This window comes from Eschrichtius robustus, chromosome 1 (genome assembly GCF_028021215.1).
Source record: "Eschrichtius robustus isolate mEscRob2 chromosome 1, mEscRob2.pri, whole genome shotgun sequence".
NCBI classification, from domain to species: domain Eukaryota; kingdom Metazoa; phylum Chordata; class Mammalia; order Artiodactyla; family Eschrichtiidae; genus Eschrichtius; species Eschrichtius robustus.
In genome coordinates, this window is record NC_090824.1 from 43201742 (window position 1) to 43227531 (window position 25790).

Genomic DNA, 25790 nt, shown 5'->3' on the forward strand with positions numbered 1-25790 from the left:
AGCATCACCAAGTTTTTCCTTCTGATTTAAGTTGAATTTCTGTTTTTGTAAGGAATAACTTATCTTCACCAGTAATTCTATAATTTTTCATATGGGAGAATCTTTGAGTATTTGCAAAGATTCATTTAAAAATATAAATGTGGTTATATTGGGTTAGTTTTTTTCTGAGTCACAGAAATAAATCTCTCCCTCTCTCTTTTCCTTCAATAGTCAGACTCTGTATATATACGAGACATATGGATTTAAAGATTTATTTGTATCCCAAAGAAACTAGAAATCTAGTAGAGGAGGGAAGTCAAACAGATTTTCACTACACAGTGTGATAAATGCCCCCAAAGGTGGTAAGCACCGTGAATGCCTTAACTTTCCAGGTCCCTACTTTTTTTTTTTTTGTCTTGGTTGTGGGAATAGCCCTGCTGAGTCAAACTCACTGCATTTCTTTGTTCTGTGTCTGATTGTACCAACGTTATGCAGACCCAGCCTGTGTGGGTGTCCAACTTCTTGCTCCCCGTTTTAAAGTCAGAGGTCTGGAATTACATGTTATGCAAACAGCTGCAGCTTCTATTCAGACAAAATCTCATCATTGCAGGTAACATTTTAATGCCAGAATTTCTTTAATAAATTTACTTCCCTGTTGCCTCTGTTAACCCATGATTGGAAGATTGCTTTGCTGATCTGGAACCAAGGAATTCTTTTAAAGGATACATTCTTCAGAAAGGACATTCTTATTAAGTCTCCAATCAACCTGCTTTGCAACACTGGCATTGGTTTACATCGGGTAGATGTGGTAGAATCCAACAATGGTCATTGTTTTTTTTTTTTTTTACAGCCATCCCATCAAGAGGCAGAATCTATTTCTCACCTGTTGAATCTGGGCTAGCCTTGTAACTTGCTTTGGCCAATAGCAATGGCAGAAGCAATATAGTGCAAGTTCTGAGTCTGGGCCTCAAGAGGCTTTGCAAGCTTAACTTTACTCTTGGGACTTTCCTGCTATCTTGAACAAGCCTGGGCTAGCCTGATGGATGATGAGATATGTGGCCCAGTAATCTTTGTCTCTCCATCCACTAGACCTGCGAGAGAGGCCATCCTAGACTATTCAGTCCCCAGCTGATCCACCTGCTGGCCACAGATGCACAAGTGAACTCAGCCAAGATCAGCCAAGCATGGCCAGATCAGTAGAACCACCCAGCTGACCAATAGGTCATGAGAAGTAATAAGTGGTTGTTATTTTGAGCCGCTAAGGTTTGGGGTTGTTCAATGTGCAGTAAAAGCTAGGCAGTAGTAGTGCAATTTTGACGTCCCTGCAGTGGCTTGCAGGTAATAGTGGACTTCAAAGCAGAGTAGAAGGAAAGAAGGAAGGGAGGAAGGAAGGAAGGGAGGAAGGAAGGGAGTTAATGAAAAAGGAAGAGGAGGAACACGTACTCCTCGTCTTCTCTATGTCCAGCTGATGATTTTTTTCAAACCTAAATTAATGAAGAAATAAGTAAACAAGTCTTATGAACATTATATTGGATTATAGATAATGGCGGAGAGTCAAACCTCCTAATTAATTATGATTCCAAAAAGATTTGTTAAAATGAGCCGATGATATTTATGGCAGTGAATTTTGAAAATATCAACCTGATAATAAGAAAATACATAATTCTGTTCATTTACTGATATCTAAAGGCAACACAAACCTTTATTTACCCCTACACCCACTACCTAAAAGATGAGGGGTAACAGTTTATTTATTTATCCTCATCCCTAACACCCAAAAGATAAGGGGTAATAATTCAATTCAACTGGATGCCAAACTGGATAAATAACCAGGTACTGATTATACCAGAAATATAACTCAAATAGACTCCAGATAATAGACATCTTTGGTTTCAATTTCATTTAACAGAGCCCTTGATAGACAGACTTTGCTCTGTCTGCCGAGCCCAGGGCTCAACTAGAGGAAGGTAGAAAGACAAGGAAGAAAAGTGCATGACCTGCCTGGGAGGGTCGAGGAGGGAAAGGGGCTGTGGGAGTCATCAGAAAGCCATGTAGGAGAAGGTGGCACCGAGCAGTGATGGGGAAAGGACGAGGCACTGAGAATGGGAGGGGGGGGGTTGCCACCAACTCGCCGAGGAGCCTTTGAACCATTGACTAGCCTAGGCTCAGTTTCCTCATTTATAAACTGTACTGAGCAAGTTGTTACATTCCTGGTCTTGAGACTAGTCAGCCTTGTGTGAACGAGTGTATGTGCCTTGCCCCTTCTTGAAGAAAGTGATCCTAATGACAGGTTTTCTTCATTACAATGATCCCTGTGGTCCTTAATGTGTTTTGATTGTCTGGTGTATGCCAGGAACTCTGAGAAGCACAGCCACACAGTGGTGAACAAAATGCAGTCCCTGCTTTCGAGGAACTTAAGTATACAGTGTGGAGAGGACCACGCAGTGTGGGAAGAGCGTCTGGCCCCTCCAGGAAGGGGGATGTTCAGAGAAAGTGCTCCAGAAGAGAAACTTCTTTAAAAATAGCTGAAGGATGAGTAGCACTAGCCAGATGAAGAGGCATTTGTCACTGCTATTCAAGCATGGATGATCTTATCACTTGGTTCTGCTACATAGATACATATGCCCAGAAAACTGTGCACCTAGAGTACTTCATTAGCTTAAGAATCTGAAGATTTCAGGACTACCTTGAGCTGTTGCAAAACTTATTATGTACTCGTTGTCATGGAGCCCTGTTTTATTATTTATGAGAACATGGAGAGCCAGCAGAGTTAGAGACCTTCAGCCAGACTTCATCACATCCACTGGAAAAGAGATAATTGCAATTACTGCAGAGATTAATGTGTAGGCAGGCAGCCCTCTTAAGCACAGAGCACATAAAGGCCCAGCCACACTGGAGAACAAAGAGCTGAAATGGGTTTTAGGGTTTGTTGTGTGTAGTGTGTGTGTGTGTGTGTGTGTGTGTATGTGTGTGTGTGTGTGCGTGCGCCCATTCATTTTAAGACTAGCGAAACCATATTTCAGAAAATTTGGAAAATGAGAGGCTTCTCCTAATCCTACTACTCTAACAATCACTTTTTGCATTTTGAATATCCTAACAGTAGTTTTCCTAACAATACCAAGGCATGTACTGAACTGACCATCCCTTGGCTCAAGACCAACTGATGTATGTGGACAAGAGGCTGCGTACGCGATAGCTTCTCAGCGCGGTCCCTTCCGAACAGAATGGAGAAGAATTTATAACCCAGCTCTGATCTACTGTGCTCACAGGTTTGCCCGGTGTTGCATCTGAAGCCTGCACTTGCAGGCTGTACGTGCTTGATTCAAGCGGATGCACTTTCATGTGTCAGCATCAAGGAAGAAGCCCCGGGGCAGGAGGCTAGAGGTGCCTGGCATTGGCAGGAGGTGAGGCGCTGTCAGGCTGTGTCTGTGTGAAGTTGACGGGAATCCACACAGAGCTGGTCACTGCCAAGGTGAAACAAGAGGAAGTGAATTGGAGTATAAAAGGTATTTGGTACGACCTTTTAGCTTTCCCTTTCTCGTCAGTTAGGAGCCTTCTATAATATCTGGGTAAGCGGAAAAAAATAAAAAGACAAATGTCAGTACTGATGATCTGCATTATCTCAGGGTATTTGAAGAGCAAATGGGAATCACTGACACTGAAAATAATGATGAAATCAAACCTTGTAAACATATTTCTTACAAATTAATAGTTCTTGAGGCTAAAGGCAAAGTTGTTCCTGGGATTGCTTTCGGCAATAGTTATTCAAGATGTGGGTGTATTGAACTGGGTGGATGTGTTCTGGGCTCTCCTTGTCTTATTTGATGCATTCTAACGAGTTTTAAATTTTCTATTCTCTCTGATTTTCCATACCACTCGTCATGCTTCTTTCCAACAATTTATGATGTCTTCAGTATTGCTTATTGATAAGTTGCTTCAGGAACCGGTGAAACTTAAAACATGCATGGTATGCCCTTAGAAAACAAAGATACAGAGAATAAGATTTGAAAATTAAATGTAGTGTTTATGGAAGGATTCAAACGTTTTTGGTTTTAATTTTTAGTAACTTCACTTTTTATGTGTCAATGTCATCTTGAATGTTGATGGTCCTTATGCCAGAGGGAAAGAGAAAATTCTGAGTGCCGTGTGTTAGCTCTGGCTGATCATTTAGAACTAGAATCAGTCACATAGCCCCCATATGACCACAAGGGGGCAGGAAGTGCCATCCTGCGGAATGCCTAAAATGGGGGAGTAACATAAGTATTTGGCAAACGGTACCAATGACTACCACAGCAATTTGGCATTTTAACAGGCAATGTTACAAAAGCTTTGTGTGATAGATACTATGCAGTAGGTTTGAGGTTGTGTTGTGTGATTAAAAAAATGTGCAGTAGGTTGGAGGTTGTGGCATGCATGACATTTTTAGATGTTTAAATTACAGAAAGTCTTACATGTAAAATGAATATATAGCAGGTTTGAACGTATAACTACTAACACAGCTGTTTAAAAATGTTACAATAATCTTTATTAGCTTTAAATTACTGTAACTCTTCTCTGAGTCCCTATTCCCCATAAGAATAGTGGAAAATGCATTGTCAGTATTACTGGGGCTCCCCTGCTGCAGGGTTATGCAGTCAGAGGAGATCTTTGGCTAAGCTCAACCATCATTGACCCTCAGGGAGACACCTTGGTCCTCAGCCCTCTGGTCACTGTTGAGATGTATGATAGTCAAGCCCACGTTCCATCTCCCTCCCATGCCTGGGGACGACCAGCTTTTTTTTTTTTTTTTTTTTTTTTACAACCAGCTTTTGTCCCTGTCTTAGTCTGAAGCAAACTCTGTGTCCTCAGGCCTTCTCAAAGGATAGGAAGAACTGCGGGCCCTGAGCCACTTCTCTTTCTGCAAAGCACTTAAATTCTGCAGCCCACCTGTTCCATTGGTTCACAAGATCTGCCTCATGTGCTTATTCTCATGGTTGGAAGGTTTAAAGGATACTTGTAAAAGCAACTGCCTCAGAGGAGTTCTTATTACTGTGAATGAAGTGTTAAAGTGTGAATTAGCTTTGGTAATAAATAATGGAGAGAGTGGAGCAAGGGCTGGACGAAGGAAATTAGTACTTATTATGTACCTACTATGTGCCAGGACTTGGTAAGATATTTTCATATGTTATCTCACTTAATCATCACAGCAACACTACTAAGTGGATAGTATGAGCCCATTTTATAGAGGAGAAAACTGAATCTCAGAGGGTTCTATGTATGCACACAATAAAACAGTAATATTAGTCGGCATTTATGATGCTTATTAGATGCCAGCCACTGTTGTCAACTCTTTATGAATGTAAACTCATTTAATCTTCACAATATTTCCATGAGGCAGGTACAATAGGTACAATATTCTTACTTTACGGATGAGAAAATTGAGTCATAGAATTTAAGAGACTCATCCAAGGTCACTGGAAAATGATGAGGTCAGATTTGACCCCTGGCAGTCTGGCTCCACAGACCATGCTCTAAAGCACTGTACTATGTGGCTGAGAGAGAGGGAGAACAAAAGAGATGGAGGGAGAGAATGAGGAAGGGAAGGAGGGAAGGATGGAGGGAGCAAGAGACAGAGTCAGAGACAGACAGACGCACACCCACACACACAGGTCATAGACAATTTCTAAAATTTGAGTGTATGTTTTAAAATTACTTAAGACTTTCTCCAAAGAATTTCAGTGAATTTCCAAAAATAGTCCTGTGATGGAGCTTGGTACCAGAGGTCAAGGATGAGTGGACTCTGCCCTGACTTCTTAGACAGATAGTGAGGGCTGGGTTCCCAAGCCCTTCCTTTCAGTCCTACCATCAGCTGAAAGGTAAATTAACAATGCCTACCATTGTCTAAGATTGAATAGAAAGGCAGAGTCAGCATTCCAAGTGTGGGTCAGCTGATGACTTGGTGGTTAAATACTCAAAACAGCTTTCCAGAAAATGGAATATGCAGACCATACTTTTTTCTTCCCAGATGCCACTACTATCATCTGATTGGTCGGAGGCCAGATGCTTCTTTTTTTAATTGAAGTATATGCCAGATGCTTTCAGTCATTTTTTTAAAAAATTAATTTGTTCATTTATGGCTGTGTTGGGTCTTCGTTTCTGTGCGAGGGCTTTCTCCAGCTGCGGCAAGCGGGGGCCACTCTTCATCGCGGTGCGCGGGCCTCTCACTATCGCGGCCTCTCTTGTTGCGGAGCACAGGCTCCAGACGCGCAGGCTCAGCAATTGTGGCTCACGGGCCTAGTTGCTCCGCGGCATAAGGAATCTTCCCAGCCCAGCGCTCGAACCCGTGTGCCTTGCATTGGCAGGCAGACTCTCAACCACTGCGCCACCAGGGAAGCCCTCTGCCAGATGCTTTTAAACACAAAAACCGTGAAAACTACATGGGGTCAACTCTTTGTAAATAGCGCTGATGATTGCACAAGGCAGCACGGCCCTTGGGTATTAAAGCTTAAACATTCTTGGCTCTCCAAGCAGCCAAGTTACTCTTAGCTCAAGGAGGTAGGTGCATTATATTGGTTTCCCAGAGGGAGAAAAATGATCGTTTTCCCTTCTTTCAGCATCTTTCAACGGTAACTCTGAATAATAGGTGGTCAAAAAGATTAAGTGACTTGTTCCTGCCATGAAAGAGGACCCCAGACTGCTGATAAGAGTAAGGAAGACTAGGTTCCATGGATTTTATTTTATGAATCCTTCCAAAGTGTAAAGGCTGATATGGTATTTTAAAACAATTCGATGACAGACTATATATCTTGAATAGAACTTATTTACGCCCAGTGATCATGTTTAGTTTTTAATGTTATTACTTGGTATAGTTATTTTAGTATCAGACACAAAGATTTTAACTATCACATGAACTACTTTACAAATAATTTTTTTACAACACAAATAGCCAAGTTCTGTATATTCAGTTAATATAAATATCTAATCTGACTTGATCAGATGATCAAAATAAATATGGTCCAGATATCAGAACCCACTTGGAATCACGACGGATGCCCTGTGCTTAGTGCACTAACAATATTTCTGAAAAGGTGCATACAAACCAAATTTTTGTAGGTCGAGTTATGATTTACTCATAAAATTGATTTACTATTTGATTTACTAGGGAAATTGGCTATGTGAAACCGGCTACTATGAGGAAACATTTTGTGAATCAACTAACTACCTTCAGCCTTTATTTGTTTAATTATGTCTTTCCTCAGTTTTTCAGAATAGATTTTTGGTATGCTGATAAATCGCATTTTGTAAATTTGAATTTTTGTACTGTATTGGGTTTGTGGAAACCGGCAGACTGAGCAGGCAAACATATGAAAATACTTTAAAAAATTCTTCTTTCAAAATAATTTCTATAAATTTTTAACGATGTCTGAAGTGACATTTGAAAGGTTCAATCATTTTTTATGCACCAAAGAGTGCTATCACTAGCAGAAATGTACTTTTCATTGTTGATCAATTTATAATTGTAGAACTTTAATTCCATTAAAAAAAAAGTGCATCCTAGATTATGGCATCTGCTTGCATTTACTGTTTTAGTCACCCTATTACAGATGATTACAGAGACATTTGTAAATGCTCTGCTATTTTAAAATTAACTTCCAGGTCAGTCGGAGAATTTTTATAATTTCTTTTAGGAAACATGGACTCTGTGAGTCTAGTATTTACATTATTTAACTTTATGCTGAATTTGCTGTTTGTATGAATGAGGAGATCTGGTTAAATACATTTCTACTTACTTCTCTGGAAATTTCTGAAAACAAAGCAAAACTAGGAAGAAGGCAACAACTTACACAATGAGTGTAATTTAGAATTTAAATACATTAATTATGATAAAATATAAATGTGAATAGGACAAAACCACTTGTCTTTAAAGTCTACACATATTCATATTCCTGTTACATTAGAAGGTTTTTGCTTGAGTTTCTTAATTTCTCTCTCGCTGAATTTATATATCAATATGCTATGGATTATGATGTTTAAACACATGTTAGAAGTAATATAGGCAAATTTGTTTCATAGAAGCTTCAACCAAAAGGAGCAGCTTATGTTAATGTGATCAACTCATTTTACCGTGTGCAATGCACACATTTATATAATGTGTGGCACAGAAATAAAAATAATAAAAGTAACAAAAGTGTGTTGAAAATTGCTTTGGGGCAGGTGGTGGAGTGTAAAGGCACAGTCCTTTCATTTTTGCTTTAAATAGTCAGCTCCCCACCATTGCAGTAGAGTTGCTTTGTCCTTTAAGTTCATTTTGACCTTTTAGTTCCTTCCACCCTCCCATCTGTCCTGGCCCAGGAAGCAGGCGTGGGAGGAAATTGGTTTCTGTATGAACTCTCCTCCCAGCCACAGTCATCTCAGGTTCACTCCACACTCACGATCCTGTGCTAGGCTTTGTGTCCACACAAAAACCCTAATGCATGTCCCCATGAAAACCCAAATTTAATTCTGCATTTTCTTATGCTTAAAATGAATTCATCTTCAAAAAAAAAAGTTTGCCTATTTCTTCCCCCTTAAAGACCCATACACAGTTTGGAAAATGTTTGAAGGCAGAATGATGTGATAGGTTCTTGGGAGGTTTCTGAGAGGGCACAGAAGTCGACTGGTTTTTGTCTTTTCTCCCCCCCCCCCCACCACACTTTAGAAATGTGAAAGCTGGCAGGGGTGTCTTAAACTCACTCTGGATGGCAGGTGGACATAATGACCTCTAAGCTGATGAGCTCACACCCCACCCTCACTTGCACATACCGGTTTAGTTTCTGAGGTGAGACTTTCAGGCTTATTTTTCAGGAGGCGGTGACTGCGAATAGAGGAATAGACTGCGAATAGAGGAATCGTCCCCACTGCTCACTGACTTTAACCTGGTGCCTCTCTGGCCAAGACAGGAGAGTCACACCTGGGGGGAGGTGTTCACTCTGAACACACAGCTTCAAGGACGTTCTAGACTCAGGTGGAATATCTCAGGATAGTAGCTAAAACTTTCCCCCGCCCAGGGTTATGTACAGGTTGAAGGGCTTCCCCCGATGTTTTGGCAATAAGAAGAAAATCATTTCTCCTCGGGGCATTTGGAATGGGCAAAATAAACATGCTGTGCACAGCTGCGCCTCCCAAGCCTTTAATGATTTCACTGGGCGGATGTAGGGTCCGGCCCGGCACCGACTGTTAGACTTGGAGGCTTGATCTCTGTAAGTATTTGTGTCCACGATACCTGAATAATCACTCCAAGTACCACCTGCTGGGGCCTCATTTTTCTTTTCATTTCTTAAAAAAAAAAAAAAAAAAGACTCCCCGTCGTCTAGGCAAGTGGAGAGAACTGATTAACTCCAGGGAACGCTTGCAGATCAGCAGACCCCTGGTGGTGCAGACGCCAAGCGTAGACGAAGCCCTGGGGGCACCCCAAGGTGTCATCTCCCCGAGCGACAGCGTGCACCTCTCACATTAACAGCCCTTGGTTCCGCTTGGGTCTCTCCCATCCCCGGCCCTCCTTCCTGAGCCCCTGCCACCATCTCACCTTCTCCTCTCCTTCCACGCCCTGGACCAAGCGTCCCTTCTGGCAGGTGGGGTTGGGGGATGTTTAGTCTTCCGGGAAGGGGTCAACAGGGTTAATGATGAGAGTCCGCGCAGGTGGGGCCGCCCCGGGCAGCGGTCGTTGTCGGAGGTGAGGGGGCGCTGTTCGGGCAGCAGTGCGCGGGGTGGCGGGCAGGAGACATGCCAGGCTGACAGAGAGGCCGGCCCTAGTGGGGGCCGCTCCGCCGCCGCCGCCGCTGCCGCTGTGATGCGGCGCCGGTGCTGCGCCGGGCGGCGGAGTCAGAGCCTGGGCGCGGGCGCACGAGCTGCAACATCAGCACCGGCGGCGGCACCTGCACCAGCTCCCGGGCCCCGCGCTGCGCTCTCCGACCCGCCGCACCCGGGGCCGCCGCCCCGTGCTCTCTATGGATGTCAAGGCGGCCCCCAACGGGGTGGCCACCATCGAGGACCGGATCCTGCGGATCACCGGCTACTATGGCTATTACCCGGGTTACTCCAGTCAGAAAAGTAAGATGCGGCGGGGCTGTCTTGCTCCAGGCGCCGGAGGGGTGGGATGCGGGAGGGCGCGCCGTCCGGACACCTACCTGCAGCCCTGCTGGCGTGGCTAAAGCCAATCTCCTGGCAGTGGGGCTACCGCGGCTAAAAGTGTGTTCGCTGTCCTCGGTGCTGAACCGTGAGAGAGAACGGGTGTCCGGACTGTTGGCGCCTCGGAGTTTGGAAATCGTGGTAGCCTTGGGGGCAGAAGCGCAGAGGGAACCGGGTGAGAGCTCCTGACGGCCGTCGGCCGGCTCACTCCAGGCTTATTCACGACCGAGCAGGCTAACATGGCCGTTTACTTAGCGAAACTCAGCCCTTGGGGCTGCACTGCCCCAAAGTCCCTACTGGGTGCCAGGCTGCGGGCTGGGCGCTGGGGAGGCTCGGGGGTGGAGCTGGCGGCGGAGGCCGACCCAGACGTGGGTCCCGGAGCCGATGGGTCAGACTGTTCACTCCAGGCTGTTGAGACGTTGCCAGCGCGGGAATTACTCTTGTTAAAATGTTTCTGGGTGGCTGTCCGCCTTGGGCAGAGAAGGAACCTGGCCAGGTCTCCGAGGCTAGGAGCTTGGGGCCAGAGACCCGTGAGAAGACTGGGGGCTGGGGTGGGTGAGAGGGGGAGGCGCGACCGGGCCACCCCCCCACCCCCAGCTGCCCGCCGCACGTCGCGGCTACCTCGGAGCCGGAGCGGGCTGCTCTGCGCGGTTCTGCCTTTCTTCCGGCCAAGCGAGGTCATGCGGTGCGGACGCGTTCACGTTTCTGGAGCAGTTTTGCGGGGAGGGCGATGAGGTGCGCTCTACTCTGTCCCTCTCTCCCCGCATACGAACCCACTGGCTCTGTTTGCTGGGATTAGTTCTGCCAGCGACCCAAGTGAAGCTCGTTTTACTCTGAATTGGGGGAGTAGCTGCGGCTTAATTCCCATGCAGGTGGGATTTCGCTTTTTCTCTATCAATGCATTTCTGTCGCAATAGATGGAGCTTAATTGATGTTTTTTGCTGTTATTTTTAACCGGAAGCTTCTGAAGCTCCTAGATGCATTTCTGATTGGTATTTTTCTGACATTTGAGGTACAATCAACGTTACAGTTTCTCTGAAACGAGTAAACCCTAACACATAGAGGGAAAAACACCTTTTTTCTTGTAACTCCTCCCCCTCCCCCTCCCACTCCCCGCTATGCTCCATCTCTATTGAGCTTTCTTCCATGGGCTGTCCTCACACAGATATTTTCTAGTTTAATATTTCATTTGGCTTCAGGAAAGGCCGATTTGATCTGGATGGTTTCTGTCTAGCTGTTTTTAGCATTAGAAGATTACATTATTCATTTTCCATACAAAAGTAATTATATAGTGTTAGAATTTTCTAGAAAGAAAATAACATGCTGTGGAATGTGGTTTGAAGTCTTTGTACTATAGATTCAAAACTTCTTTTTTTTCCAATTGGCAAAGGCTTTTTGTTTTTAACCCTAGAAACTTAAGCGAAGGCAGTAGTATACCAGGTAGAGATTACTTAGATTTCACCTTTGAATATTTTAATTAGGAACCATGGGATTTTGGTTGCTTAGAAAATGTAGAAGCTGTCTGTGAGATTACAAGACCCAGGGTAGCATATTATTATAGTTTTTATAACAATGGAACTTTGGTTAATAAAGAACAAACCAAAAAGAATACTGGAAAAGTGACATTTTAGAGACATGTTCATGTTAGCTTTTCATATTTGCTGAAATAGCTGCACACGTTTCATTTGCCATACAATAACTGGACAAACAGAGGGAAGAGCACAGGTTAAGACAGTAACTGAAGCTAAAAGGGATAAAGATGCATTTGGCATAGTTATTTGTGATGGGCTCTTAGCTAACTTCGGGTCACAGAATTCAAACAGTGAAGGCAGAGAATCTCACAAGGACAGAGAATTATGTGATAGTCAAATACCTTTCAGGATGTTTAAGCTTTCAGAGGTAGAAAGAGATTGCCATTTTGCAGAGTGAGAGGCTAGGAGAAGAGAGAGCTGGAAGAGGGCCAGGCAGCTGAGCACCATGAAATAATCCTGCCCTTAATGCAGGCTTCAACTAGTAAACAAACACATTGAAGCAAACCAGTACAATATGGTCAATTGATTTAGCTGTTACCGGGAATGAGCAACAGCTTGGGGGAAGTCTGGAAAGACATATTTAGGAAAAGGCTGTGGTGAGGAATATGTAGTATGTGAAGGCAAGGTGGCTTTCCCATTTTCTGATGGTGATGTTTGAGACCTCTCTTGATATCAATGCCATTTACTTTTCTAGAGGCAGGTGGGGACTCATCTCTGACAATATGCATCAATGATCAACCTCATGGTAATGCATCCTGCTGCCACCCCTGCCAATCAGGAAGATGATTACCTGGCTCAGAACAAATTCTAGTAGTCAGGCTGATGCAAAAAGAAATGTATGTGTACATATATTATGCATGTAAAAGGTGCATACATATATAATATACATTGTATACATAAGATATATAAACATTATGTATAAAAGATATCTATGCATTATATATAAAAGATATATATATATATCTATATGCAATCATCTCTATATCTATAAATTTAGATAGATAGATGGGTACAGAGATGATTAAAGCATTAGTCTAACCTCAAGTTACTTATGGTCTGGTAGGGGAAATAGATTCACTCATTCAACAGGTGCTAATTGAGTACCTCCTATGTGCCGGGAATACATCAGTGAACAAAACAGACAAAAGTATTTTCCTTTTTAGAGCTTAAGTTCTAGTGGGAAGAGACAGACAATAATAAATAAATAAATAAATACATAAAGTATTGTATTTCAAGGTGATAGCTGCTTCAACAAAAATATCAACAAGAGTTTAAAGGCTAAAAAAGTCTGAGGGGGTAGGAATTGTGGAAATTTTAAATAGGGTGGCCAGGGAAGGCCTCACTGAGGAGGTCACAATTGAGCAAAGACCTGAAGGATGTGAGGGAGTTTGCTGTGTAGACATCGGGAGGAAGTCGTTCCGGGCAAAGGGAACAGCCCATGCAAAGGTCTGGGGTGGAGCATGCCGGGCCTGCTAGAGAAGGAGTGGGGAGGCCTGCATGGCTGAAGTGGGGTAAATAATCGGGCGAGTGGTTGGAGATGAGGACACTATGGATACAGGGGCTCACATGAAGTAGCACCTTACAGGCCATTGTAAGTCCTTTGGCTTGTACTCAATGATATTGGGAGCCTTTGCAGGGTTTTGACAGAGGAGTGATGTGACTTGACTTACATTTCAAAAGGATCAACCTGACTGCTCTATTGGGGCAGAGGTGGAAGCAGAGAGACTAGTTAGTATGTCACTGTAATAACCAAGGCGGGAGATGATGGTGGCCTGAACCAGAGGCGTAGCAGTAGCAGAGGTGAGAGGTGGTCAGATTCTCTATATATTTGAAATTCTCTATACATCTGAATAGGGTTTCCTGATGGTTGGATATGGTATCTGCAAGAAAGAGAGAAGTAAAAAAATGACTCCACCTTTTCTAGTTTGACCAAATTTGAGTTGCCAGGGGCTAAAGTGTGGCAAGATTCAAGGCGGTCAAGGGGTAAGGATAACATTTTGGAAAGTTTAAATGTAACTGGAGACATAGAATAACCCTGGAGTTCAGAGGAGATGCCTGACTGGAGATATAAATTAGGGATTTTCCAGCATTTGGATGGTTATTTATAGTCTAAGACTAAAGAGATCTCCAAGGAGTCAACGTATACAGAGAAGAGAAGAGGAGCAAGGACTGACTCTGGGGCACTGAGACATTAAGAGGGTGAGAAGAAGAGGAGCATATGATACCCTAGAAGCCAGTGAAGAGTTTCAGAGGGAAGAGATTAGCCGAGTCCAATGCTGCTGAAGGGTCTAGAAAATAACAACTGATAACTGACCATGAATTTGGCAACTGGACATCATTGGCTACCTTGACAGGAACACGTAAGGCAGCAGAAGGTGGGTTAGAATGTGCTTAAGCAAGAATTAGAGGGAGGAATTGGAAATGTGAGTATAGACAATTCTTCAATGATTTTTGTGCAAAGGGGAGCAGAGGAAATGGGGGTAGTGGGGTTAAGAAAGTTTTTTTTTTTGTAAGATGGGAGGCAATTGCAGGATGTTTGCATGATCATGAGAATGATTCAATAGAGAAAGAAAACTCAGTGATGTTGGAGAGATAGTGTACCAAAACTAGTGCACAAAGGAAGGGACATCGCTTTAGATAGGAACCTGGATATAGGGCAGAGGGTATGGATGAAGGGTCTGGAAGGAGAATAACTGAGACGGTGGGAGTCTGGTGAGATTCTCTTCTGGTTGCTTTCATTTTCTCCAAATAGGAAGCAAGGTCATCAACTGAGAGTGAGGATAAAGGAGGAGGCGGTAGAGGTTGGAGGAAACAGAAGGTGTGAATTGTTCTATGGGGAGAGCAAATGGACTGAGGAAGTACAGTAAAGTTGTCTGGCTGCCTTAAAGGGCACGTTTAGTTTCTGGTCAGAAATTTGAAGCGAGACCAGTCAGTAGGTCGTTATGTTCATTGACACAGTGGTGGCATGGAGCAAGTGAAGAGAAGGATTTAACCAGAGTTTCAGATTATCCAGAGTTTCAGATTATCCAGTGGGTGTAATAATAGCATCAAGGGACTTGTGAATGTATGCAAGGAAGGTATTGTAGTGAATGACCATAGCATTTAAAGCTGGTGAATAGAGAAGGGAGAAAATCGAGATGATTAGGGAGAGTGAAAATTTGGTAGGATCAATGGATTGGAAATCTCAGTGAGATCAAAGGCTAGTGGATGGTTAGCTGGGAGATAAGAGGTGATGATCAAAGAGGGTTGTATTGCTATAAGATGTCATTCATTCCATAAGTCAAGTCAAAGGATAAATCCATTTATATTTTACTGTATTCCATTATCAATATTTTTGGGGTGAGCCTTCTTTTTTGTGTTTGTATAAGGAGGCAGTATATTGATGTGTAGTGAATTAAACTCTAGGGGTTTGGAAATTGATTCTAGTTAAACCTGCCAGCAACTTGGCTCTGAGACCTGAGACACCTCTCTGTGGCCATCAGTTTCCTTGTTTGTAAAAAAAAAAGAAAAGAAAAGAAAAGAAAAAAAATAAAAGGGTAGAAGTCACTGTCTTAGGACAGCATGCAGTAGGTCGCTTTGACAGCTTTCAAAAAAGCCCCACCCTCCATGGAGAAATCTCACTCAGTAAACTCTAGTATGTTTACTTCACCTCTCCTCGCCCCGCCTTCCATCTCAGATGGTGGCCAGTTCCCTCTCTTTGTTCTATGCCTTTTGTGCTTGTTGGCCTTCTGTTTTTTTCTATGCTCCGCCAGTGACCAGGTTCTGTGGTTGTTTTCTATCGGTAGCTGCAAATTTATAGTAAAACTTCTTGTCCTCGCTCTGATCTCAGCTCTGACCATCCCGTTTCCAAAGAGAACTCTACCAACTTCTGGCTCTTCCGGCTCTCTCAATTCTCCAACTATTGCTGTGACTTAGCATTTCCCAAGGTTCCAGACTCAGCTGTCTCCTCTCACTTTATTTTCCCCGAGCAAGTACATTCAGTTTCATGGCTTCACCATCTTCTATGTGTCTGTATTTCTAGGTCCACTTTTTCTGAGTCCAGACCCATATTTCAACTTTCTACTAGAATTCTTACCTGAATGTCCCCCTGGCATGTCACACATAAAACTAAATTCATCATTCTGTCCTTAAAATATGGCTTTTCCTTCTTATTATGCTTTTTAGCTTCCAATATCTGTATCTAACCAATTGCTCAGAAACCTGGAGTTATCCTCAAACTCTGCCCTTCCCCCTTCTCCTATATTCAGTTAACAAGTCCTATCTATTTTACCTCACATATGTGCTTTCCATCCCTATTATCACTGCCTTAGTTCTATCCATTGTATCTTTTTTTTTTAACATCTTTATTGGAGTATAATTGCTTTACAATGTTGTGTTAGTTTCTGCTGTATAACAAAGTGAATCAGCTATACATATACATATATCCCCATATCTCCTCCCTCTTGAGTCTCCCTCCCACCCTCCCTATCCCACCCCTCTAGGTGGTCACAAAGCTCCGAGCTGATCTCCCTGTGCTATGAGGCTGCTTCCCACTAGCTATCTATTTTACATTTGGTAGTGTATATATGTCCATATCCATTGTATCTTTCACCCAATCTCAAATCTTTTTAATCCAGTATGCACACCTTAAGAACATTCAATTCCCTAAAATGCAAATCTTCCTCTCATATCCCTGATCAAATGCCAGGAATAAATCTTCATTTTCTGTGGAATAAAGTCCAAATTCCTTAGCCTGCCACAATCTGAGCCCAGCTTACATTGTTCTATTTTAGCACATGTTTTCCCCTCTAATTGCCAAAGTAATGCATGCTTAATGCAGAAAATCTGGAAGGCAGAGAAGCAAAGAGAGATTAAAAACAAAATTACTTATAATTCTACCAGCCAGAGGTGATTAGTGTTAACATTTTGGCTAACACTACCCCTTCAGTCTATTTTATATCCATAGACCCATGCAAGTGCTGTTTATTTTGTACTGAACATTTCTCTCGTTGGTCTATATATTTTAATAACTGAAATTTAATGTATGCAAAATCTTCCATATATTTAAACACCTTAATCTACTTACATTGTTGAATTTTTCATCCAGTTTTTCTTTTTAATTTCATATCTCACGTAGCCTCCACAAACCCTGATCATAGTCTCATCAAGCTGCTCATTGTTTTAATAACATTCTTGTCCCCATGTTCTTCAGGGCCTCAGTGCCTTTTTACACTATGGCCTGAATGGCTTCCTCTCCCCAAGTCTCCTTCTTCACTCTTTGGAAAGCTCCTATTTATCTTTAAAGGCCAAGTTCAAATGCACTGTCCTCTGTAAAGCTTCCTGATTGCCCCAGGCTGGGCTAATCCTCCCTCTGTGCTCCTGTAATACTGTGTACTCACCTCTGCTCCAGCATTTAGCACACTATTTTGGGCTGTTTACTTTTCACAAGACTGTTTCACCCACGGAGCTTGGGGAGGGAAGGGACTTATCTTTGTTTATTTTTATCTTAGGCAAAGTGAAAGTGTACTGGAGTACATTCTGGGTGCTCAATGAAGTTTATTGTACTAATGAATGAATCATTATAGTTTCTGTGGAGCAACTGTGGAGAGTTAATTATTTCCACACAGAAAAAGTGTACATGGTGGTAGTGATTGGAGGGAAAGAAAAAAGTCACCAGCTATGAATGAATTAAACAGATGTGCCTATTCAGAGAATGAGAATAAACCAAATGGTATTTTATGATCACTTTACCTTTGTAACTTCTGCATTTGTGTCCTTATTGCCTTTATAACCTTTTCTGTACTTGAATGGGGAAAAGGCAATTTTTAAAATACAAAATAGTATAAAGTTATTAGAATTCTAAGAAATAAAGTGTGGTCCCTCCCCCCTTGTGAAGTGGTTAGTATTGGTCTTCATGGTACGATATTAATATAACACTTCAGTACTCTAACTGGCATTAAGTTATAAAATTGTCTCATACTAGTGAAATGAATACAGTAAATATTTCTCCCAGTTCATAGTCTTTTTATACCTTGATAATAAGCTTTATGCTTCTTTGTATATGACAGGTAGTGTTTTGTAAACAGTTATAAATAATTACCATTGATACGTAGTAAGAAGTCTTTGTAACATAGTTTTAAACTATAACTTGTAAGGTCTACATTGATACTGAATATCATTGTATATGTTATTGATGTTGCATAATGTGGTAGTTTCTACAATGTTTATTCTGATATGTATTTTTCATTTAAAATATAAATTTACATATAAACTTGATATTTGTATTGTAAAATACTACTGCTACTAATAGCTAACACATGGGTTTAACATTAAGTGTCAGATAAACTTTCTTTAGGAAGCCCATCTAAGACCTGTTTGAGGCCATAAGGTCTAATGCAAAGACCACAAGACCCTGCTCTGCTACTTGCTAGACTTTTAAACTTGCATAAGTAACTTAACCTCTCAGATCAACAGTTTTGTTCCTGTAAAATGGAAATAGTAATAGTTGCATCACAGGTCATTGGGAGGGTTATATAAGATAACGTATATAAAATGTCTGACACAATGCGCAGTTCAGTGTATGGAAGCTGTTGTGATCATGGAGGAAACCAGTTGAATCGGCTTCATGATTTCAAAAAGGCCTTGCTCACTTTTTTCTTGTAAGTAAATGGTTTACCACTTACATTTTTTTCCTATCCAGTGTTGTACTCTGAATTGTTATTGAAAATTGTGTTACAGCAATGTTAAAGATAACTTACAAATTATCCAAGTCTGCAAAGGTCTTTATTTTTGAAGGTTGCCTTCTACTTCCTACCACTTTCTGGCTTACCTGGATCACCCCTGGGGATAGTTTAAAATGGGCTGGAGCCATTTGTGATGAGATTATTCCCAATGGGCTGATCCAAAATAGAGGAGACAAATCTAGGGCTTATGGGTGACAGGATGGGTCTGCATGTCTGGAGATGCAGATACCCAGACATCAATGTAGAAAGAAGCGCAGGAGTTGGGGGAGGGGTGTGGACAAATTGGGGGAGAGAGTGGGGGAGGGGAAGGGTGAAATCCCAGCTGAAGATGAGTAGCATGGGATGAGGTGGGGTTATACAGGATTGGGAGGGCAAATAGGTGGGAGAAGAAACGAAGGCTGATGATTAATTGTGGCCTAGTCTGCTGGAAGTTTCATTGTTCCTTTTTACATGTGGAGTCTTTTTATTTTTATTTTTTCAAAAGTGAATAGCCTTTTATTTCCTAGTTATAGTTAAATCCTTAAACTCCTGTGATTTCCTGTGCCCCATTACATGTGGAGTCTTAAAGGGGTAGTTGCTTTTCGGTCTATTTATATAGTGGCGAACATTACAGATAGGATATTTTAAGTTCTACTTTTAAAAATACGTCATTATGATATAAACACATTTACATAGTCTTCAAAGTGATAATTCTGTTATGTTATGAAGTATTTAACTACTTAAAGACACAGAATAATATGGAGAAAAAGGAAAATAATCCTGTCACTGTAACATGACTACCGTTATTTTGGTTAATTTCCTTCCAATCTTCGTAATGCATATAGGGCTTCACTTCTTGATTTATTGACAAATATAAACTATAGTGTAGTCATAATTCTGATATATACAATTTTGTGCCCAGCTTCTTTCCCATTTGACATTTTAGGATAAGCATTTTTCGTTTTGTTGCATTTGTCTGCTTGCAGAGCCTGGAATTAGATTCCCTTTCAGAGCTCTTGGCTTAAAGAATTTGGGCAAGCTGGTTCTCAGTTCTTTGAGACTAAATGAAATGGAGAGACCTGGAGTGTTAGAGAGGGCTTGTTTGGTTTCTCATCACAGGATTCCACCTGAACTGGCTTAAGCAAAAATGGAAGTGATTGAAACGATACTGTGAGTCTTCCATGGATTTTAAGGGCAGGGGTTAGGGGGTTAGGTGGGATAAGCGTCAGGTCCCGGACTGTTGTAGGGAAAATAGGAAGCCCTCTTTCACTGCCTTTCATCTCTTTTTTTTTCTGGCATATGTTCTCCATTCTTGTCTCTTGCTGCAGACTGGCTTTCTCTATTCCTTGTCCAAATGGTTGAAAATAGCCTCTGCAAGCAGTTCCAATGTTTATATGTCCTCTATTCAAGAGAGCAGACAGATTGAGCAAGAATCTCTTCTAAATCCAGATTCCCAGGGAAAGGGACTCTTTGGCCCAATTTGTGTCAAGTGTACACTCTTGATCCTATTGACTGTGGTGGTCTGGGGCAGGGTCAAGTTATGCCATCACGGCTGCCAGAGGCTTTCTCCTGTAACCGTACTGACAGTAGGGCAAGAGATAGTTTCCAGAGAAAAGGAGTGATTGGCTGGACAGTCAATAGCTATTTGGTTCACTGAGCTTTGCATAAAAAGTTTTTCATATTAAATCATAGGCTTCAATCAAGATCCAATCTTTCTTCTGGTCTGATAGTCCTTATAATGTACCTACATAATATTTAGTGAGGTTATAGATAGTGTATTCCTAAACTGAGAAAACCCAAGTGTTTGTTTAGAGTATAAGTCCCTAGGGAGTTCTGTTTAAAAGTACTCAAGGAGCACTGCAGACTGCTTATTAAGTTTTATTGAAGTGCTGCTGGTTACATCAAAACTGGAAGACATATTTCTTTTTCTAGGTCGGATAGGGCAACACACCAGTTCCTTCAGACTCAAGGTATAGTAATTGAGGGTGACATTGAACATTGTACACTTTAAACAGGGATTGAAAATTACACTATTCTGCAGTCTGGGATTTTCTATATTTAGTTCTGGGCTAATGCCAAGATGGCACTACTGAGGGTCAATAATGGTTTTATGGTTCTGAAAACCAGACATACTAAGAATTCTTTATCTCTTGTGAAGCTAAGATTCCTAAGGGTGGTAGAGCCTGCACGTTTTTGCTGCTGATGCCTTGCTCCAAGTCATGTGACTTTGGTATCTATCTTGCATTTTTGTTCACACCCATGTTTTACATTGGCATTCTAGAGGAAAGATCCAGATCGAATGAGCCGGGAACCATTTGGAGCACCACTTCCCTGCTGGAGTAATGGTGGCAGATGCTAAAGAAGCAATATATACATCTAAAATGAATTATTATTTCTCAGGGACATTTTAGAACAAAAATATTTAGAAGTTGAGAACTTTTTATTTCTCCTTAATTAAAAAAAATTGTGAGTGCCTCAAGTGGGAGCTTCTTGTCTTTCTCCTTCCTAGTCCACATCCACAGAGCAGTCATTGTGATATTTTAGAAACATTAATTGGATCATGCCATTCCTCTGGTTAAAGTCTTCAATGGCTTCTCATATTTCTTTGGAAAACTATAAAAGCCTGAACCTAGCCTACATGGTCCTACGTGGTTGGATTCTTCTGATGGCACCACTCTTGCATGCCCACATGATACTCTGGTCATGCTGGCACGTTCTCCAGGTCCTTTCCTTCCTCCAGGCTGATGAACAAGCTCTTCCCTCTTCCTGGTGCTGTTACCTGGCTGGCTCCTCACCATCCCTCAGGTCTCATATTAAGTGCCACTGCCTCAGGCTTCCAGCTTTGCACCTCTCTCATCTCATGTACTTTTCCTTTATAGCATTTACTGCAAACTGTGATTACAATTTATGTTGATTCTTGTGACTGATCAATGTCTTTCCTGCCTGCTACTCTCTTAGCTCCGTAAGGGAAGGGATGGATCTATTTTGTTCAGCACTATGTACCCAGCACACAGAACAGTACCTGAACACTCCATACATATTTGCTGAGTGATTAAATCTTGCTAAAAATTTAGAGTAGACTTAAAAAAAACCCAACATTTTATTTGGAATGATTTTAGACTTACAGGAAAGCTGCAAAGATAATTCACAATGTTTCTGTGCACCCCTCACCCAGTTTCCCCTATTATTATTATTTTATATTACCAATGTGTATTTGTCAGAACTAAGAAACCACTATTGGTACATTACCATTAATTAAACTCTAGGCTTTATTTGGACTTCACCAGTTTTCCCTTTAAGGTTCTCCTGCTGTTCCAGGATCCAAACCAGTGTACTCTATTGCACTTAGTTGTCATGTCTCTTAAGAAGGCTTTTAATGAACTGAACTTGAAAAGATAATTTCAATTTTATAGGAACTTCCTGGCCATTTTTTTAGGGCTTGGGTCAGATCACATTTGAAATTTTAATTACTAGTTTTCAAGGTAACATTGAATTAAATTCATGTTAGAAATGATCTGTGACTTGACATGGTAATTACTATTTTGGAGGACTGTTCTATAGTGTAGAACAGTTGTTTTTAATGTTTCTGCTTTTTAACATTTTGGGGGAACATAGGCATTTTTGAAAATCTAAACAAAACTATAAATTACTCCCCCCATGTACATATACACCAAATATTTTCATGCAGTTAATTTTATTACACTGGAAATTTATTATTTCATAGGAACACACTATAAAAGTGATAATTCCAATGAGTCATATCTGTTTTTCTATTTTATGAGAATGTGTGTGAAATTTGATGGTAATATCTGGAAAAATTGAAGTAATTAAAATTTGTTAACTAAAATGAAAATGAATTTCAGTTTTATTCAATTTTCAGAAGCGAATTTTAGTGAGAAAGCTCTCATAGTTTGGATTGAATAAGAAGCTGAAAATTTGGGGTGGTCTTAGGCATGAGAATATGCAGCTCATCTTTGATATTCAGTTTACTGAAACTTGTTTAAAATATTAACACTTTCTAAAAACTCTGATTTACAAGGTTACGAGGTAGCAAATGAAATTAGAGACCCCATAGCTTATTTGGCAGGGAAAGGTGGATTTGTATCAAGAAACTTCTTGAAGACTCTTCAAGTTGAATTAATGTCACATCATTTCATTCATACTCAAGTCACTGAGGTCATCTTTGAGGCAAGATCTGCATCATCCATGCTGCCTTTGTCAGCAAAGAAAGAATGATGAATCCATATTTCATTTTAAGTTTGTCTAAGCAGAATTAGTCTTCAAATATATCTTGCAGTGTATCTAGGTACTTCCAGATTGTTTGTCTGCACAGACATTTTATGACATATCACTCTGTATCCTTATTTTCCTGAGGAGCTCTGTTTCCAAAAGACCTTGTGGTTTTCAACTGCATTATAATAATGACTTTAAGGCTTTCAATGTAAAATTGTATCATTTTTGGCCGCACAGCACGCGGGATCTCAGTTCCCCGACCAGGGGTCGAACCCACACCCTCTGCAGAGGAAGCGCAGAGTGTTAACCACCAGACCACCAGGGAAGTCCCAAAAAATTGTATCATGTTCATATCCATAAAGTAAGCAAAGTGAAGAATGAAGTTCTCCTTATTGAACAACTAAGGATGGGCTTCACATTTTTTTTCCTCAAGGTGATACAAATGTCCTTCAAAGATTTCAAGTCAAGATTTCTGAAAAGATATTAGCTTCAAAGTAGTCAAAGAGAAGTCCACATTCTCTTCACTGGCTCTGATGGAATTGACTTTCAAGGCAATAGAAAAGGTTTCTTGTTGGATCATTGGCAATATTTTAGGTTACTACATGCAGCAAGTTACACTGATATGCAAAGCTACTCTCATCACCAAAGCAGTACAACCTACTTTCCTCCCCATGTGCAGTTTGTTTGACATTACAAACTTTCAAGTTTCCTAAAAAGCTCACAGAATAGGTGTTCTCCTTAGGTGACACTCATATACATATAATAGAAAATCAGGAATTGGGAGCATCGTGAGATATGCAGTCATTTGCTAAAGGGAAATAGCATAGCTGCTAGTATCTCCAATGTTTGCACCAAAATTATGGCAAAAGAGCAAGTTTTGAGAGGACTTTATTTGATAAAGGCACTGCTCCCATTTTTATCCCGTGCTGCAGACCACAAACTAGTTTATCCTTTTCCAGGGCAGACTGGTTCCCAAGGTCTCCCCAGGATGAATTTTTTAAAATTATTTATTTATTTATTTATTTGAGTATAGTTGTTTTACAATGTTGTGTTAGTTTCTGCTGTACAACGAAGTGAATCAGCTATATGTATACATATATCCGCTTCCTCTTGGACCTCCCTCCCACTCTCCTCCCCAATCCCACCCATCTAGGTCATCACAGAACACTGAGCTGAGCTCCCTGTGCTATACAGCAGGTTCCCACCAGCTATCTATTGATATTTTACACATAGTAGTGTATATATGTCAATCCTAATCTCCTATTTGTCCCACCCTCCACTTCCCTCTCTGTGTCCACATGTCTATTCTCTACATCTGTGTCTCTATTCCTGCCCTGCAAATAGGTTCACTTCTACCATTTTTCTAGATTCCAATTATATGCGTTAATATATGATATTTGTATTTCTCTTTCTGACTTACTTCACTTTGTATGACAGTCTCTAGGTCCATCCACGTCTCTGCAAATGTCACAATTTCGTTCCTTTTTATGGCTGAGTAATATTCCATGGTACATATGTACCACACCTTCTTTATCCATTCATCTGTTGATGGACTTTTAGGTTGCTTCTATGTCCTGGCTATTGTAAATAGTGCTGCAATGAATATTGGGGTGCATGCGTCTTTTTGAATTATGGTTTTCTCAGGGTATATACCCAGTAGTGGGATTGCTGGGTCATATGGTAGTTCTATTTATAGTATTTTTAAGGAACCTCCGTACTGTTCTCCATAGTGGCTGTATCAATTTACATTCCCACCAACAGTGCAAGAGGGTTCCCTTTTCTCTACACCCTCTCCAGCATTTATTGTTTGTAGATTTTCTGATGATGGCAATTCTGACCAGACTGAGGTGATACTCCATGGTAGTTTTGATTTGCATTTCTCTAATAATTAGTGGTGTTGAGCATCTTTTCATGTGCCTCTTGGCCATCTGTATGTCTTCTTTGGAGAAATGTCTATTTAGACCTTCTGCCCACTTTTTTTTTTTTAACATCTTTATTGGAGTATAATTGCTTTACAATGTTGTGTTAGTTTCTGTTTTATAACAAAGTGAATCAGCTATACGTATACATATATCCCCATATCTCCTCCCTCTTGAGTCTCCCTCCCACTCTCCCTACCCCACCCCTCTAGGTGGTCACAAAGCACAGAGCTGATCTCCCTGTGCTATGCGGCTGCTTCTCACTAGCTCTCTGCCCATTTTTTGATTGGGTTGTTTGTTTTTTTGATATTTAGCTGCATGAACGGTTTGTATATTTTGGAGATGAATCCTTTGTCAGTTGCTTCATTTGCAAATAGTTTCTCCCATTCTGAGGGTTATCTTTTCATCTTGTTCATGGTTTCCTTTGTTGTGCAAAAGCTTTTAAGTTTAATTAGGTCCCATTTGTCTATTTTTGTTTTTATTTTTATTACTCTAGGAGGTGGGTCAAAAAGATCTTGCTGTGATTTATGTCAAAGAGTGTTTTCCCTATGTTTTCCTCTAAGAGTTTTACAGTGTCCAGTCTAACATTTAGGTCTTTAATCCATTTTGAGTTTATTTTTGTGTATGGTGTTAGGGTGTGTTCCACTTTCATTCTTTAACATGTAGCTGTCCAGGTTTTCCAGCACCACTTATTGAAGAGACTGTCTTGTCTCCATTGTATATTCTTGCCTCCTTTGTCATAGATTAGGTGACCATAGGTGCGTGGGTTTATCTGTGAGCTTTCTATCCTGTACCATTGATCTATATTTCTGTTTTTGTGCCAGTACCATACTGTCTTGATTATTGTAGCTTTGTAGTATAGTCTGAAGTCAGGGAGCCTAATTCCTCCAGCTCCATTTTTCTTTCTCAAGATTGCTTTGGCTATTTGGGGTCTTTTGTGTTTCCATACAAATTGTAAAAGTTTTTGTTCTAATTCTGTGAAAAATGCCATTGGTAACTTAATAGGGATTGCATTGAACCTGTAGATTGCTTTGGGTAGTATAGTCATTTTCACAATATTGATGCTCCCAATCTAAGAACATGGTATATCTCTCCATCTGTTTGAGTCATCTTTGATTTCTTTCATCAGTGTTTTATAGTTTTCTGAGTACAGGTCTTTAGCCTCCTTAAGTAGGTTTATTCTTAAGTATTTTATCCTTTTTGTTGTGATGGTAAATGGGATTCTTTCCTTAACTTCTCTTTCTGGTCTTTCATTGTTAGTGTGTAGGAATGCCAGCGAT

At 41.1% G+C, this 25790-nt stretch overlaps 1 protein-coding gene across 1 annotated transcript in view; it reads left to right on the forward strand.

Moving 5' to 3' along the window:
* Positions 1-9944: 9944 nt before the first annotated feature.
* The window catches only part of SLC35F4 (solute carrier family 35 member F4), a 271171-nt gene continuing 255325 nt past the window's right edge, over positions 9945-25790 (forward strand). Inside the window, exon 1 of the mRNA XM_068525947.1 lies at positions 9945-10047. Within this exon, the coding sequence (XP_068382048.1) occupies positions 9945-10047 (103 nt within the window). The remainder of the gene's footprint in view (positions 10048-25790) is intronic.